The 18,445-nt window shown below is 44.1% G+C and overlaps 2 protein-coding genes across 10 annotated transcripts in view; one reads left to right on the top strand and one right to left on the bottom strand.

Annotated features, from left to right (window-relative positions):
• Positions 1–4,878: 4,878 nt before the first annotated feature.
• LOC111870582 lies at positions 4,879–10,168 on the bottom strand. Its single transcript, XM_023862984.2, has 2 exons — positions 8,905–10,168; positions 4,879–5,724 (listed from the first exon to the last, which is right to left on the bottom strand). Exons 1-2 carry the CDS (start codon positions 10,166–10,168, stop codon positions 5,453–5,455), a joined length of 1,536 nt encoding a protein of 511 aa, XP_023718752.1. The 3' UTR covers positions 4,879–5,452.
• A 2,447-nt stretch (positions 10,169–12,615) lies between these two features.
• LOC111870634 (ketohexokinase) overlaps positions 12,616–18,445 on the top strand; it is a 15,870-nt gene continuing 10,040 nt past the window's right edge. For 7 of the 9 annotated variants that reach the window (XM_033753997.1, XM_033753996.1, XM_023863093.2 and 4 more), the window contains exons 1-4: positions 12,616–12,993; positions 13,146–13,368; positions 15,469–15,585; positions 16,510–16,717. In XM_033753997.1, coding sequence (XP_033609888.1) covers positions 13,205–13,368; positions 15,469–15,585; positions 16,510–16,717 — 489 coding nt within the window. In that variant the 5' untranslated portion in view covers positions 12,616–12,993; positions 13,146–13,204. Of the gene's footprint in view, positions 12,994–13,145; positions 13,369–15,468; positions 15,586–15,835; positions 15,998–16,509; positions 16,718–18,445 lie in introns of those variants that run through there. The other 2 variants (XM_023863100.2, XM_033753998.1) reach the window with 2 other exon arrangements.

Below are 18,445 nucleotides of genomic sequence, written 5' to 3'. Positions count from 1 at the left end.
CATACAAAATCATGATAATGAGAATGTTCGCAACATCGGACAAGGCGAAGCCCGACACAGAAAGTATAAGAGGCTTAAACTTGGCGGCGGTCAGGCATACGACCGTTCAAGTGACTAGACTGCCGTGGTAGCTAATACTACTAGGATATATATATATATATATGAAAGGGCATAATCCGCTGTACCTAGCCTGGACTGACAGAGGCTGTGTATATATTGTACATAGAAGTAAGGATTAAGTGTGTATTTGTAAATGTATGTAAATACAGACAATAGACTTAATACAGACTGACTGACAGATGACAGACCCGACCTCTCGTCAGAGAGGGCGCTACACATAGACAGGACAGTAACTTTCATTGAAAAGAAATATCTGGTCATGAGCCCCAGCTGGGGCTCGACACCAAGACAGACAGACTGACTGACCGTCAGTTGCAACATTACCTTGCCTTGCCTTGCCTAGTATTCAGTTCATCAGTCGACTTCAGTCTACGGTCAAGCAACACCTGCAAGCAGGCTTCGTCGCCAGCGCTCGGTCTACGGAGACATCGGCGCTTCGCTGCGCCAGGCATGACTGCCACGGCTGTCTGCCGGTCGCACCCGACTCACTGGGCAACTAGGCCGCACGGACTCGCCAGTAGTCGTACCTGACACACTGTGCAACTGGCGTAGCTACCGCCTGTCTGCTGCAGCGACCGCGCTCAACGACTAGCCTTTCACCAGCCATTCACCGTAGCTAGCCTTTCTCCTTACCGGCGCGCGCCGCGCCACCTCTCCGATCAAACATATTATCAACCGCGGTCCTTTCAGGACCAACAAACTGTTCCGAATAAGTGGGTTGTCATAGGAGTAATGACAAGACTACACATCAAGAGCCCCACAGGGCACTCGGGCAAAGTTCCTCCTCAAAGCCCAGAGCAAGGCGTTCTCTGCTGAAAGAACTTAATTTGGCTTCGCTTTCTGAATTGACACTGAGGAAAAGGAAATTATGTGCACAAATTCGGAATAAGGAGAGTGCACTCTGCAAACTGAAAAAGAAATAAAAAGGAAAGAAGTTGGAAAATCTCTGTGATGTGTACAGTGATCCACTCATGGAGAGACTTTCATCTTCTCTCATTGTAGAGGCTGCCAGATTATTGGTAGCAATTATTAGGTATAGCAGGCAGAGACCTCAGGGAAGGAGGTGGGATTTCGAAGAGAAAGTGTTCGCTCTGTCTCTCCTTAAGCGTAGTCCCAAGTCCTATAGCCTTCTCCGCACACTACTCCCCCATCCCATCCAGATGATCCTTGCAGTCTGTCCTCAATACTGTTCCATTTAGGACAGGCATCAATGCTCATGTGTTTCATGCACTCGAACAGTCTCTGCAGAAAATGTCTGGTAGAGATCTATATTGTTTTCTCATGTTTGATGAAATGTCAATCAGAGAGAACTTGCATTTCAATCAGAAGTTTGACTGCATTGAGGGTTTTGAGGACTGTGGAAGTCAGGGCAGGACTTGCAGCATTGCAAATCATGCTCTGCTCTTCATGATCCGTGGCCTGCGGAGAAAGTGGAAGCAGCCAGTGGCTTACTACTTTACTCGTGGAAGCACAAAGCAGAGATGATTGTGCAATACTTGAAGGAGGTTCTTGACACCTTTCAGAATGCTGGCCTGAAGGTGGATGCCACTGTGTGTGACATGGGTGCCAACAATGTCAAGGCCTTGAAACTGTTGGGTGCTTCCAGAAGGAAACCACTCTTCAGATTTCGCAATCAAGAAATTGCAACAGTGTATGATCCACCCAACCTTCTGAAGTGCGCCCGGAACCTTTTCCTGAAACATGATGTGCAGTTGAAGTCTGAACATGTGGGCACCCAACTTCCTGTTATTGCTAAGTGGGACCACATATTGAAACTGAATGAAATCGACAAAACCAGGCCGTTTCGCCTGTTGTATAGGCTAACAGACACCCACCTGAACCCCACAGCACAGAGCTCAATGAACGTGCGCTTGGCTGCACAGGTCATACTGTTGCAGCAAGCCTCAATGCTCTAGTGGCTACAGGTAAGCACTATATGTTTCTTTTATGAATGAAGTGACTAATAATGAGAACTACTTTCCAAAGTTACTGCCCCAGAACCCAGTTGTAATCAGACAAACGTCATTATCATCTGACTTGAATTGACTTCTGAAACTGTATATCCATATACAAGTTATGTAGAATATGTCACAAATACTGTTTTAGGATAATTAAGAAATATTTGAAAAGCAGACGACACTAGCAATGATATAATTAAGGTGAATTAGGTGGCAGCGAATGATGACATCGTCATCCACAGTTAAATTACGCACAAGAAACCTACTTTGAACTTGAGTTGCATCTCTTTCCTGCTTTGCAAACATGTTGCAGTGAATGATAACATGGTCAACCATAGTTCGATTACATACACGAAACTTATTTTGAACTTGAGCTCCAACTCTTCGCCTCTAAGCAAACATGTTTCCTTCGTCTCAGAATACTTGAACTTCAGTGGGTCAGAGTTCATTCTGGCCTTTATCTTCAAGAAATTATATTTCAATCGAGTGTATGGGAAATCGTTTTCTGACACACATGGATCTCTGAGAAGCAGAGTCAGTATCAGGATTGAATGTGGGTAGGACTATTTATGTAATTTCTTTACCTATTTCATTTCATTACATTGTTATTCACTTCTGTTGTTATAGGTGTTGTTACGAATCGGTTGCTACGGGGGTGGGGGATCCTAAGAGCCGGGTAGGCCATTACTGCCCGTCTCAGTTTACACATAATACAATTGCGTTTATTGCTGGTATAATATAAATAAAATACAGTGGACCTAGTGGAAGGTCCTCACTACCCCAGTTCACTCCGGAGGGGCCCAAATTCTTCCGTTCCGCCGTATCCCTTTTTTTGATTTGGTGGAAGTTACTTCGGCAAGGTAGGGGCCTCCCCCTACCTGAGTGGGGTCAAGCAGCTCGGTAAGCCCGTATTCCGTTACTTACCGCCCTTTGGCCCAAGTTCGAAACCCACCCTTTATTTCCTCCAAGGTAGAGCCCTTCGGGGCGCCCACAACTCCCGGCCGGCTGCTCCTGCGGTTCCTTGTACTGCGGCGTCGTCGCTCCCCTAGGAGCCTCCACCACCTCTCTCTCCAAAGCCTCGTTAACCACTGCCTCCTCTGGCTACCGCTAGCACGTTCCCTCCTGCTAGTCCCCCGCCACCGCTGGCAGGTTGTGTGTGGGCCGCGGATACAGGGCTGCCTAGCGTATTCCAAGGCAGTGTTGTCAGATCCCCGAGGCTTTCCCAACGTAGTTTCGGCCGGAGCGTAGGGCTCGTAACACTCTTCCCTCCCTAGGATGAAATTTTGGGCCACGTAGCGGGACAAAATTTCCTATTACTCGGGCTTACCAGTACCCTTCTTAGCCAAATTAAAAGTATAAATCCAGGCATAAGGCATTGGAAAAGTTTAAGTCCTCAGAATTACAAGTTTCACCCACTTCCTAGTAGATTTACCCTCCAATAACTCTGCTACAAGCATACAATTGCTTAGGCGGGCTCACATAACATAATATACAGTATGTCCCGCCTTTATTCCCCACCAGTCACCTGCGTGGATGATTAGTAGACAACATATGTACTCTCTCTTATTACTTATACCTATAGATTACTACACATCTCAGGACCTTCTTACGGTACCTTAACAAATGTTTCTGCAGGGTAATTTACATAACGTGTTGCTTCCTTACCCAGGGGTACAGTCCTGGGAAGGTCTATACATTAGAAATACGCTTGAACATAAGAGTTTCCTAGCTGATACAATACATAATTGGATATAAGACACCAAGATTATGTCTTACAACTGAAAATATATTATTTTTTTTGCGTCCTCTGCCTCCTGTTCTTTGAACGTGGGAGTTTCTGGAGCGAACTCCCCCGATGTCACACCTTTCATAGCGGTACTAAACGGTCAACTAAACTTTCACAAATATGTGTGTATGCATACATCGGAAGTCACATCAATAGTGGCACAAAACAGCCAAAGAAACCTTCGCAAATATGTGTGTATGCATACATCGGAAGTCACATCAATAGTGGTACAAAACAACCAAAGAAACCTTCGCAAATATGTGTGTATGCATACATCGGAAATTATATCAATATCCAGCTACAGAATGGCTGCTGCCATTAACCATGGATTTTCCTTGGACTAGCCCTTAAATTAACTTAAATTAACTCCATGAGGCCCTATCCCTGCAGCCTCGATGTCATCTCTATATAGTCGCAAGGTTAATTTCGTATATACTGTAACGTGTTTCGTTACTGAAGACGTCGTAGAGATCGTTAATTGGTTTATTCAACAATCTACAACTATCGGCTACAATTGATTATAACAATGTTACGGGTTTCCACTCTTTACAAACCCTACAACACAATCTCTTAACACTGTCTTCAAGAGTCTTCAAGTATTAATAACGCGGGAGCTATACCAGTCTCCCTGAATTACACACTCCGAGTATAACTGTACTACAGCACTCACTATGTCTGGAAAGCACACGAAATGTCTTCCGCTCGCTGACTTCTTAAGTATCGCACACTCGCAGGCCGCTATGTTTCGACTCGGCGACTGTTACTTTATAACTGACTCGCATCCACTGTGCAGCTCACTTATATAGCTGCAGTGCTTGCTTGTTGCGTAATGAGTGCCACGTCATTCTGTTACGTCACCGCTGTTGACTCGCCTTGCATAGTTACCAGGTTGCGGGGGCTCGGCTATCTTCGGCTCCGCTCGGCTCTCTTCGGCTCCGCTCGTGACGTCACCGCGCATAGCTGCCAGGATGCGGGGTGATTACTCGCCTATTACGCGAGCGTTACGTTACCGCTACGTGCAGATGGGGAGGTAGGGGTCAACATGTCACAATACATTTCTTAGCGGGTTCCCGTTACAATTGCGGTAGCTACGGCACCTCTGTTCTCTCTACTTTCTACCCTCTACATTCAACACTACTCTTTACTCTCTACTTTCTACCCACTACGTTCAACACCACTCTTTAGTCTCTACTTTCTACCCTCTACGTTCACCACTACTCCTGCAACAATACTCCCATATGGGTTCCCCCTGCGCGCGAGCGTGTCGACATATCCCCCTCCTTTCTCTTCCTTTTACGAGGGTCAGTTCTCTGACTTCTTACTCACAGGATTTCTGACAAAGCCCGCGGTCATCCTATAATCTACCATGGTAGGGCTTTAAGTCTTTAATACGCCATCGGCCTAAGGCCTTGCCATTTCTGGATTCTAGCCCATACGTTACGGCCGAAATTCGTCTTTTAACTGTATAAGGACCAAGATACTTAGGCAATAAACCGGCGGTAACCTTTTCGCCCGCTGAGCGCGAGGCATAGTTTTTTCTTAGTACGGAATCTCCTACCTTAAATACCGAGTCCCTACGTCGCAAGTTTTATCGGCGACTCGCTTTCTCATACGCTTCTTCTAAGTTATCTCGTACCAAGAGATATATGTCTCGAAGCGCCGAAATTTTTTCAGCCCATTCCTGTGGAAGAGTAGGGTCCAGCTCCGGAGATCCTTCCGAAGCGTCCATCACGCTAGGCAGTTTCAGCTCTCTGTCCAGGTTCAGGTAGGCCGGCGTATAGTCCGTTGCCGAATGCACGGCGGTATTCAGGGCATACGCAAATTCTCGTAAATAGAGATTCCAGTCGTTGTGATGTTGTCCTAAATAGGAAGAAATCATTGTTTTAATTACTCTATTTACCCGTTCAGTAGGATTGGCCTGAGGGCAATAATAAGGAGTAAACGTCTGGGATATACCGTAGGTCTCAGCGACTGTGCCCATGAGCTTACTCACATATTGCGGACCGTTATCACTCAATAGCACTCTTGGTAACCCCCAACGTAATATAACTTGCTCCTGAAAAGCTTCCAAGACTGCTTTAGTAGTGGCAGCTCTGAGGGGTTTACATTCGACCCATTTCGTGAAGGAATCCTGGAACACGACTATATAACGATGACCCTTTTTAGTTCTTGGATAAGGGCCTAATATATCGCACGTAACGGTCACCCAAGGACCGTCTTGCTTTCTACATCCCATTTGGCCCCGAGGCACCTGCTGTTCCACCTTATGTGCTTGACAAACGTCGCAGGACTTAACGTACCGAACAACGTCCCTAAATAGCCCTGGCCAAAAGTAAGCCTGGGCAATCCGCAGAAACGTCTTAATTATGCCCAGGTGTCCTGCTGTCGGCAAATCGTGGTTCTCATTAAATATTGTAACGTGTCGGCAAACCAGAGGAGTAACTTATAGGGAAACGCTAGAATGGACCGTTGCATAAGAAGTAACAATAGCGATACTGTAATCCCAACAGTGAGCCGTTGTATCGAGAACATCGAATCTCCACGGTTACGAGAATACGCGAAGGTTCCCACAGAGACAATGCGATAACAATGGGTTATTGCGTAGGAAACGCGGAGCCAACAAAGCGACGTTTCCACTGTTATAACAAAGGGTTCGTTGCCTAACCGCGGGCAAGGTTATAAATAGCCCAGCTTCGACACGAAGCCTTGAGTCTCGGAATAGTCTTCGAAGAAGAAAGTCGCGGAATAGTCTTCGAAGAAGAAAGCTTCGGATCGCCCGTCTAAGAAGTCAGTTTGGAATATCCGTCTAAGGAGTCAGTCTCGCCGGAATATTGTGAGCAGTGATTGTAGCACTGCAAGTGCAGATGGTTGTAAAGTGTGTAAACGAGCGAAGAAATAAACTCGCCATACCAGAAGACGGCGTGAACTTATTTGTAGCGATATACGCCCAAATACGCTACAATATCTTCTCTCGGAAGTCTTGTGGAACTACTAATTTCCACCTGGTCGTTGTTCCATCAATCACTTCTCCCAGTTGGTCTAACTTAAGATGATACAGCCGATTTCCTTCTACTCGCCAGTCAGGCCATTTGTCCGGTTCTTGTTGGACCTGCTGCCGCCTACCCACATACCACTCATCGTGGGGGTTCTCAAAATCCATCAGGGTTTCATCCGCTATAGGAGCTCCTAGGGCATTAATCCTAGATAGCGCATCGGGAACCTGATGAAGCGTGCCCTTACGATGCACAACCGCAAAGCTGTAGTCCTGCAGCTCTAACGACCAACGGGCTAGCCTTCCCGAAGGATTTTTCAGGCTATTTATCCATTTCAGAGCGTAGTGGTCGGTACACAAAATGAAGTGGTACCCCTCTAAGTAAGGGCGAAACTTCCTGATGGCCCATAAGGCAGCCAACAATTCCTTCTCAGTTACGGAATACTTCTTTTCGGCTTCCGAGAGCGCGCGACTGGCGTAAGCAATTACCTTTTCCGCTCCATCGTCGCCTTGCGTCAAAACGGCACCCAATCCGGAGAAACTGGCGTCGGTCTGCAATGTCATGGGTTGGCTGAAATCTGGACAAGCGAGGATTGGGGCTGAGATCAGTTTCAACTTTAACTCGTCAAAAGCATTTTGGCATTCTTCTGACCAGTTCCAGTTTCGATTTTTTTTTCAATAATCCCGTCAAAGGGGTGGCGACGTCTGCAAAATTGGGGACATATTTCCGATACCAGGATACCAGACCTAGGAAGGACTTGAGTTCTCTCACATTCCGGGGAGCGGGGTAATTCACTACAGTGGATACTTTTTCGGGATCCATGGCGATCCCCGCAGCAGTAACCACATGACCTAAATACTTTAATTCAGATCTACAAAATTGAGATTTTTCCTTATTAATCCTTAACCCCGCTGCCCGCAATTTATGGAAGACCTTCCGTAACACCTTTAAATGCTCGGAAAAGACTTCGCTAACCACTACAATGTCGTCTAAATAGCAACCACACCGATCCCCCATTTCTTCTTTAAGCACCGTGTCCAACAGCCTCTGAAAGGTCGCCGGTGCATTGCACAATCCAAACGGCATGACCACAAACTGGAATAACCCTCGACCGGGCACAGTAAAAGCGGTTTTCTCCCTACTGGAAGGCTCCAGTGGGACCTGCCAATACCCATTTTTAAGGTCAATTGTACTAATAAAGTTGGCTGAACGCAACTTACGTAGGATGTCATCAATATACGGTAATGGATACGAGTCCCTCTTTGTGACGGTATTGACTTTTCGCAAATCTAAACACATTCTATAGTCACCTCCAGGCTTCTTCACCATAACTATCGGAGAGGACCAGGCCGATGTCGAGGGCTCTATGGTTCCTTCCCGCAATAGTTTATCGATCTCCGCATTGATTGCTTGCTGAATCACTGGCGTAACCGGATAGTATCGTTGCTTCACCGGTTCCGCGTCTCCCGTCTCAATTGTATGCTGAATAACTGAGGTACGTCCTGCAACTTTATCAAACCGGGGTAATTCAGAGTTCAGGAAGGTGACTAACTTCGTCCGCTGGTAATGAGATAACTCCGTCAGACTGGCAACGGTATCTCCCGCATAGTTCCAGGTAGCCATTGAACGCTCGACCGTGTCGTCTTCCACAAACGGAAAAAGCTCTTCTGGGCAAGACTGATAATACCAAGTCCTTTCAGCGGGATTAAGTACCAAGCCTAACCTGGACAGAGAGTCTAATCCAACAATCACATCAACACACAGATTAGGGAGGATAAGGCAAGTAATTAAATGGGCCTTTCCCTGTAGCTGTATCGGTATCTCTACGGACCCAGTTACTTTCGCTGTGGACTGATCCGCTAGCTGGACATACTGGGGTTTAGCATAATTATTGACAGGAATATCCAACGACTGACACAAACGGAAAGCCCTGCCCCCATATATGACTTATCAGCCCCCGTGTCCACCATGCCCAACAGAGGGTAATCGTACACCGATAGCTGCACATAACACCTGTGTTCCGAAGGAACATGGATGGTTCGCATACCTGTAGCGTCCCCGTCCCTTCTGTGATACTCCCTTGTCTTTCGGGACAGAGTCCCCACCCGCTGCGGAGAGGACGCAGCTGAATCCTGTTGACTTCTGTTCCTCCCAGTTGTCCTCGGCCTTTGACAGCCACACGTCGCCGCTATTGTGTCCGGCCTCCCACATATATGACAGAATGTCCTCTTACTCTGCTTACACTGCGAAAAGAAATGGCCAGGTTTATTACAATTCCAACACGTCTTAGTCCGGCTGGCCAGTGGAGTGGAAGTCTGCCTCCCAGCCTGCCTGTCTTTGCCTTTCGAATCAGGCTTCGTAGCCGAATTCAAAAGCGTCAGTTTTTTCACTGTTCCCGACTTCTTAGGTCGGTACGCTACTTCGGGGATCAAAGCTTGAGCGATATCGGGCGGAGGCCTAAACCTTTCCTTTTCCCGCTTATACTGTTCATACTGTTTACCCATAGCCAATAGTTCCGCAAACGAATTTACGTCACAATCTCGTATATACAATCGCACTTCTGGACGGAGATTCTTCATCAACAATCGCAGTTGTTCTGCAGGGGTCGGCGCTTTAGTGAGGCGTCTCATTAACGTCCTAATGGCGGTTACATAATCAGCGACTGATTCGTCGGCCCCTTGGGTCCTCACCCGAATTTCCTCCGTAAGGACATCATCTATCTCTGCGGGGAGATACCTATCCTTAAAATTAATAAGGAAATCTTCCCAGGTATCCCAAGTACTCTGATTATTTCGAAACCACAATACAGCTTGACCTTTCAGTAGCACGGGTACCGCGCGTACCATAGATTCATCACTGACGTCATATGCTAATTTCAATTCTCCCAGCCTTTCAAAGAAGGTATGCACACTATCGTCCGGCGTAAATTTCAAGCCCAATTTCCAGACGGTGTCTAATGGGAGAGGTCTGCGGCCTTCAACCCCCTGACTTATTTCCCCTAAATCGGAAGGAAATTTTAAAAACTCCTCTGGATGGTCGCGAACATACTGGAATAAGCGGAGTGTTAAATCCTCTTTAGACCCAGTTACATCCAACCCGCAATCCTCCAGCTCGGCTTTCAATGTAACTTCGTCCAACTGAAAAATCCAATTTACCCTAATATACTGTTCGGGATGGGCCCTTACATACTCGGTAAGCCTCCTTCGTAATTCTTCCCGAGCGCCTTCTGTTGACAGGTTTATACGGGCCAGTTCCCATTCCAAATCTGATTTCCGTAGCTTACGAATCCACGCCGTACTATATGACGTCATAACCCGAAGGGCCCCCCCCCCCAACGGACTAGCCATTGCCATTCTATTAACAAGCTACTTACTTTGACTGTACTCTACTATCGAGAAAAAACAAGGCACCTCGTCCACCGGACACTTGCCCCGTTGAACTGGTCCCTCCTATGGAGCCACGGCGTTCGCCTCTACCAAGCTCATCCACGTTATGCTCTGAAACAGTTGTCCTCAAAATTATTTACTTAGTCAAATCGAAATAAACCTAATCTAATCAAGTCCCTGTTCGGGCGCCACTGTTACGAATTGTTTGCTACGGGGGTGGGGGATCTTAAGGGCCGGGTAGGCCATTACTGCCCGTCTCAGTTTACACATAATACAATTGCGTTTATTGCTGGTATAATATAAATAAAATACAGTGGACCTAGTGGAAGGTCCTCACTACCCCAGTTCATTCCGGAGGGGCCCAAACTCTTCCGTTCCGCCGTATCCCTTTTTTTGATTCGGTGGAAGTTACTTCGGCAAGGTAAGGGCCTCCCCCTACCTGAGTGGGGTCAAGCACCTCGGTAAGCCCGTATTCCGTTACTTACCGCCCTTTGGCCCAAGTTCGAAACCCCCCCTTTATTTCCTCCAAGGTAGGGCACTTCGGGGCGCCCACAACTCCCGGCCGGCTGCTCCTGCGGTTCCTTGTGCTGCGGCGTCGTCGCTCCCCTAGGAGCCTCCACTACCTCTCTCTCTAATGCCTCGTTAACCACTGCCTCCTCTGGCTACCGCTAGCCCCCCGCCACCGCTGGCAGGTTGGGTGTGGGCCGCGGATACAGGGCTGCCTAGCGTCTTCCAAGGCAGTGTTGCCAGATCCCCGAGGCTTTCCCAACGTAGTTTCGGCCGGAGCGTGGGGCTCGTAACAGTGTATTCCTTCTCTTGCTTTTGCCATATAATGCTACCTGTACTGGACTGGTGAACATGAACATAAGATTTTCAATAGTACTTGCATTTCTTTAACATATATTACTAATTTTTGCTATCTAATCCTATTCAATACTGAACTGGAAGATGAATATATAACAGATTGTCAGTATTCATTACATTATTTTGTAAGGTGTGTTACTTTTGCCATGTAAACCTTTCCATTACTGAACTGGAATGTGAACAGATACCAGATTTTCAGTATTCATTATATTTCTTTAAGATATGTTATTATTTCTGCTATATTGTTCTGCCCAGTCCTGAACTGGTGAAGATGAATATATCAGAGTTTCTTATATCATTAAATGCAGTCTTAATCTGGTTGACGGGTGTATTTCACATTCTCGAATTCCATCATTCTAATGAAAATAATAAATTGGAACATGAGTATTGTTTCTTACAATATATGATTTATAATACTTAAATGTAACCGGAAAACTGTGTTCTTTGTGGCTTTCAAGTGTAAATTATGAGACTTAATATATGTATCTCTGATTGAAACAGAATTTTCTTTCAAGTTTCCCCACCTTCAGCTTTCCTAATTACAAGTATTCCATGTATGTCACAGTTCACAATGTTCAGTGCTTTTGGTTAAAGAGGTGTTTCATGTGAAAGAAAGGTTATGACTTTCCAGGCCTGGTGACGAACTTTCTCCAGATAATTAATTTGCAACCTAATCTCTTGTACTCCAGAGCTGCAGAGGCTCTTATTCTGCTGTTACTTTTTTTTTTTTGGAAAGGGTGGGGGACAAAGTTTAATAGAACTTCACACAGATCCAACCCAAAGGATATGGGTGAAGTGACATTAAACTTACTTATGGAGCTGAGCCCTTCTTGAGAACCTGTCAATTGTGCAGCCACTCAAGAATTTTCCAGTCTTTTGTAGAACCCAAAGGTTCATTACTATGTTCACAAGAGCCATCCACTGGTCCCTATTCTGGGCCAGATCAGTCCAATCCAATCTATACCATCGTATCTCACTAGGATACATTTTAATATTGTCCACCCACCTACACCTTCGTCTTCCCAGTAGTCTCTTTCCTTCTGGCGTTCCCACTAATATCTTATATGCAGTCCTCGCCTCCCCATTCGTGCTACATGCCCTGCCAACCTCCTCGACTAGTGAAATTGAACACAGTTCAAAATGGAAATAGGTTGGTGGGGAAATGAATACTTTGAACTGTGTTCAATATCACTAGTCGAGGAGGATGAGGTTGGCAGGGCATGTATTACGAATGGGGAGGCGAGGAATGCATATAGGTTATTAGTAGGAACGCCAGAAGGAAAGAGAGATTGCAGTACAGGAGATCTAAAAGTATTTATTGCTAGTAGCGAAAGAAGCATTTTGAGGGGCGGGGGGAGCACTCAAAATAGTTGCTAAGGTAGCATACCTTCTTACCGATTGTGCTCTCGACCCTGGAGGTCATTTTTAATTTAGTCATGTAAGCTGAACATAGATGGCAGCAGTATTTCACAGAGGTGTCATGGCGGCCATATTGCCAACCAATAACATGGGAGTTTCACGGGGCTGCTCTGCAAGGTCTGCAAGTATGTGAACTGGCTGAAATAGCAAGTGGAAAGGTGTACAGTGTGCGGTGTGAAATATATGGATGGTATATGACGTTTTAAATGATAACAGTAATAATAATGCCAATTATAACGTGAAATGGGGTGCGGCTTATGACAAAAGTAATCGAGTATGACATGAAGGAATATGAATATCCCAACACGTGTCAAGGACGTGAACTTAGAACTAGAGACCCTTAGACAGTGTTGAGGGTCGTTTGTAAGTTGATATGCTGAAGTAGAGTAATATATTTAGAGCATGTATGTCAGAACTGGAACTGCACTGAATCTTTTTGCACAGTACTTGAGTACTGGACCGTAGAGGTGTGTATGTTTAATATACATGGCATTCGTTGAACAAATCAAAGAGTTTGGGTTAGGTTTGCTTCCCCAGACAATACGAATGGATGCCGTTTGTTTTCAAAAGAATACAACAAGAAAAATGATGAGTGCTTAGGCATTATATTCTATTTCAGATTTATGATTTGATGAATGGCTGAGGTACACACCGTCTTGGAAGACTAATTTGACAGTCATGATGAGCAGTATACATGATGTGTGTGGTAGTGTATTAAGCCATATACCTGGGGTTGGAAGTTCAGCAAGTCCTGAACATGGAAAAGTGTTGTGTGTGGGATTGGCATGTCTAGATTCCATCCATGTGGTAAAAACATTCCCAGTTGAAGATACAGACGTGAGGTAGGTTCTTAAGGTGTGTAATGCCCAGTCAAAGTTATGAACTATGGATCACAGTTGTAGTACAGTGTGTTGCCAGGTGTTACACAATATCAGATTCTCCATATCATTGAACTGTTTGACTCCGAATCTTCCACCTGGGTTGCTGATCAATTCATATGAAGCTTTCAAATGATTGCTGTAATATTTTTAATAATACATAAAAATAGCTTTATATATTTTGTATTTTTCAGATATTAGAAACTGACCTCAAGCACTGTAAGACAGTAGTAATTATTGTTCTTGTACATTTGTATGGGAAACGTCTGCAAATCAGTTTTGCAGAGCTGATTTACAGATGTAACTAATTATGGTATCAGGTTAAATGCTGTGTGTCAGGCATCTTTATTGCTCAGTCAGCAGTAATATTAACTACTAATTAAAATGCCATTGGCGTATGAAATTTTATATTTTATTGTGTTTACTAGTGCCTTAATGAAGTTCATGGCTGATTTCAGGTGCCACTGGATTTTTGAGAAGTTTAGTGCATCAGGTTTCAATTAATCAGTATTTTTAATTTTCTTCAAAGCAAGTCTGGAAGTAGAAAATATTCTGAACTGAACAGTGGCAAGTATTTCCCAAACCTAATCTCTTAATTTTGCTATGAAAATTATTTTGATATTTACCATTGATCATTTCCAAGTATTACAAATTTGCTACATTTGCTGAAGTTATATTATGTGTCCCTTTGTTCTGAATTTTTCTGCAATCTTTCAACAAGATAATGAACATAGCTATCAGTGTATTCATGTTTAGGTGAAACTGCGTGCTAGCATGTATAGGGTGTCTGTGTTCTCATATCCAAGTACTGGAACCCTGCACCTTTATAAAGGATTTATCTCCCTTTGTAGTCTGAATTTTTTGTGCATAATTTTAACAAGATAATAAACATATTTTTTTGTGTGTTCATATTTCGGTGAAACTCTGTACTTGCATCTGTAGGGTTTTGGTGTTCTCATTTCAGAGTACTGGTACATTGCTATGTTTACAGATGATTTATCTTTTGTTGTATTTTGAATTTTTCCTGCATCCTTTTGTCACAATAATGAAAATAGTTTTCCCTGTATTTATTTTCAGGTGACCCTGCTTGCTAGCATCTGTGTCGTTCATGTGTTACATGTAAAGTACAGTCTGGATTGATGTGAGAATTGAACTGGAATGATTATAAGACTTTTGATAGGATTCATTTCCAAATGTACTATCTGTATAAACTCAAATGTAAGTTACTATCAAAGTATGTCTCGTTTACTGCCTCAGTAGATAGTGTGTTACAGAGACCCTGACATGTTTCAGTACTACAAGACCATCGTGGGGGTGGGGATACCTTATTAAAAGAAAACTTTGCAATTCATATTACTGTTTAGGTATTGGTCGTGGTGATCACTAGTACCTGAACAGTTCAACACTTCACCCAGGTACCACGACATGGTCACAGGGCTTCACGTTCATTGACACCAATGGGAAACGTGTATGAGACAGCTCCGGACAGTATAGTAAAACAGTGAGGTCAATTCCACAGCACTTAGTATAATCTACATCACAGTATTGTAACATAACATAAGACTAATGTTAAAGGGAATTATACTCCAGGTATTTTAAGGTTTCAAAATTTTATGAACAATTGTAAAATTTTCTTTCAATAAAGTACCCTCTGATTATGGTCTTGTAAGGCCAAAATGTTAGGGTCTCTGTAATATACAGAATACTCAGGCAATAAAGAAGATGTGCTCAGATGGTAACTTGAATTTTGTTTTATAAGACTTACTACTGCATTTTGGGTATACAAAACCAAGCAGGTTATTCCAGTGGCAACAACACTAGGCTTGTATTTTGGCTGGGACAGCAGCTGTCCTGCCTGAGGGTTTGCATGGTGTTCCTCAGTTCCTAAGGCAAATGCCAGGATAGTTCTTTAGGTCATGAGATGTCCCACCATTCAGTGCTGTATGGTCTAGGTACTAACAGCATCATAAAATAATGCACAAAAGTCTCCTGTGGGAATTTTTAGATACCAGCTAAGAAAGAGAAATTTTAATGGAAAGAACATGTAGGATGTTTTGTTTCCAGGTGTGTATCAGTGCGATTGCAGCGGGGTGGTAATGCTTCAAACAATTGCACAGTTCTGTCGCAGTTAGGGGCACCTTGTGAGTTCCTTGGAACACTCAGCAAGAAGCAGTATTTAAGGTGAGTACACTACCATTTACAGTCTTTGAAACACTCAGTAGCGCATATTCCTGCTTAACATATTTTGTATTATAAGGCATATGCTGCCTCCATCTTCAGGGTGGAAGTGTGTAGGTTGGCGAATTGCTGCTTTGAAAAAGGACTGGTGGAAGGGGTTAGTGTAGGGATTGGAGGACAGTGGACTGGGAAAGTAGTGCAGAAGGCCCTTATAAGGATCAAGGAGTTGCATTAAAAACTTGTCTGCAGCTGATGCTCCTGAGAAGTCATCCGTGCATGTTGTGACCAGAGAGAATGCAGTGTGGGTCTGATGGCATGGAGTTCACCGTGAGTTGATGGTAAATTTCCTCTGAAACGGCAAGGAAGAATCAAGGATGAGGAAGAGTGGAGCAGGAGAAGTTTGCAGTTGGCTCCTGTAAGGACCAATGTATGCATAAAAATATGTAAAATATCTACAGTATTTTTGAAAGAAAATATACCCCTTAATTTCTGGTTTTCTATTTATAATGGCAGTACAAAAAATAATGTATGTACACACAAGCACATCTTTTGCAGATACATACACCATAAAGAACAGAGTTTCAGGATTTTTATAACCATAGGGAAGGTTATTATAAACATTTTCTGGACTGATTTTTCTCTCTGATAATTTTACAATGCTGTGTCAATTGCAGACCTGCAATATTGACAGAAGTAACAGGATGAGTATGGACGGTAAGTTGGGACAAAGCAGTTGTGGCTTCTGCCCTTTGATCGGGATAGCTTGTTACTTAGGACAAATGTTGAACTGACTGTGTTGAAAATACAAAGCAGCAAGCTGTTATATAATTACTGGATCATGACATCAGTTCTGAGCTGTGTACTACTTTGTATTTGGATTTCTAATGGTGCTTTCTCTGTATTCGGTATATATCTTTTTCCTTTCAGTGTTGTTGTGGATGACTTCAAGGCTTATAACATATGTATCAACAACTGTATCTACTATGAGGCCTGTGATGCTCCCATGTCTGTAGTCATAATCAGTCAAACTACCGGATCACGCACAATCATCCATTCTAACAAGAACTTACCTGAACTCACTCTGGATGACTTTAAGAAACTAGACATGTCTCAATATTCATGGATACATTTTGAGGCAAGTTGTTTGACTGGTGCTAGTATGTCCTGTGCTGCCATGCAAAAGCCCACCATTGAGACATTTCCATAACCAGCTCAGTAGACCGCACACAAACACTATCCAGTTTCTTATGATTCATATTCATGTTACCCTTCCGTCTCCTTTATCACTTTACATGTTACCCCTTTCCTAGAAGTTTTCAGGCCAAAATTTTTTAATACATAGGTAAGCCAATAAGTAAGTTACAAATGGATATAGAACTTAAACAAATGAGAGTACTGATTTGAAAAATGCTTTTATTTCTCAACATAATCTCCCTGTACATTGAGGCACTTGTCCCATTGTTTCACAAGCCCCTGAAAACCAGCAGCATAAAATTCTCTGGGCTGCTGTTGGAACCAGGCAGTGACTTCCCTACAGAAGGGTAACTATAACCACTGCTTTTGGTTGTTCATACGATATGGCCTACCTCATAATGCATGACAGGTTAGGTTTTCACAAAGTCTGTGCATGATGGGTGGCATGCATACTGACCCCACAACACAAAATCCAAAGAATGGGTCTGGCATCACAGCATCTCAAGTGCTACCATGACGGACGCAATATGCTAGCCCGAATTGTCACAGGTGATGAGTCTTGGGTTCATTATTACCAGCCCGAGACAAAGTGTGGGTCAATGCAGTGGAAACATCCTGTGTCGCCTGCCAAAAAAAAATTTTAAGGTGACACCATCCTGCAGGAAAGTGATGCTCACAGTCTTCTGGGATCATGAAGGCATTTCTTTTTATTGCTAGTGTGGTGGGACTAAGTCCCTTGTACTGCGGCCACTTCTTGCCTATTGTAGTAGCCCCAGATGATAGGTGAGGGTGATCGTGGAGCAGTTGTTGGAATGAAGCTTGGCAGGGGAAACTGAAGTAATCGGAGAAAACCTGCCCCAGCGCCACTTTTTCCACAAATCCCACTTGACCAGACCCAGGATCGAACCAGGGCCGCTGCAGTGGGAAGCCAGCGACTAACCGCTTGAGCTATGGCACCGCCTATCATGAAGGCATACTTCTCACTGCATTCCAGCCTCAAGGCGATGCAGGATGTTTCCACTGCATTGATGCGTGCTTTGTCTCGGGCTAGTAATGGTGAACCTAAGACTCATTACCTGTGATAATTCAGGCTAGCATAACACTATGACTTCATCAACAGCAAGACGCTCTGCTGGATTGTAAAGTTCACAAAATTTGTTGTTCAGATTGTCAAAAATTTTTCTAATTTTCCAGAGCCTATCATACTCTGGGTCATCTCGATTTGGAGGAGCTTCATTATTTTCAAAATGTAGGAATCTCAAAATATGAAGGAAACGGTCTCGTACCATGGTGTTACGGTAGAATGGCGTGTTGTATTGCTCATCTCTTGACCAATAATCTTTGAGGGTGTCCCGTTGGTCGTGGCCCATTTGAATTATTGTTGCCAAAAAATTATATATTTCTTCAATTGTAACGTCAGGGGGTTGAACAGAGGGGCCTGGAGCATCTTGGCGTGCCAGAAATTGGTGGAAATATCTATTGGTTTCTTGCACCAAGATCTGGAATATTTGTTGGAAAAACAGAATGAAAATGGAAAAAGGAGAGGACTGTGAATTTATGTTGGGAGCAGCTGATCTGTTGATTCCACTCGGAGGACCAGTGAAGTCTAGTACCTTTGGCAAATCCCCGGGTCTTCTATGACGAAACCTAATTTCCGGTTCCTCTGCCT

Source organism: Cryptotermes secundus, unplaced genomic scaffold, assembly GCF_002891405.2.
Source record: "Cryptotermes secundus unplaced genomic scaffold, Csec_1.0 scaffold1759, whole genome shotgun sequence".
In the NCBI taxonomy this organism is placed as follows: Eukaryota; Metazoa; Arthropoda; class Insecta; order Blattodea; family Kalotermitidae; genus Cryptotermes; species Cryptotermes secundus.
Note: the sequence above shows the minus strand (reverse complement) of the source record. Positions and strands in the feature narration are given on the sequence as shown.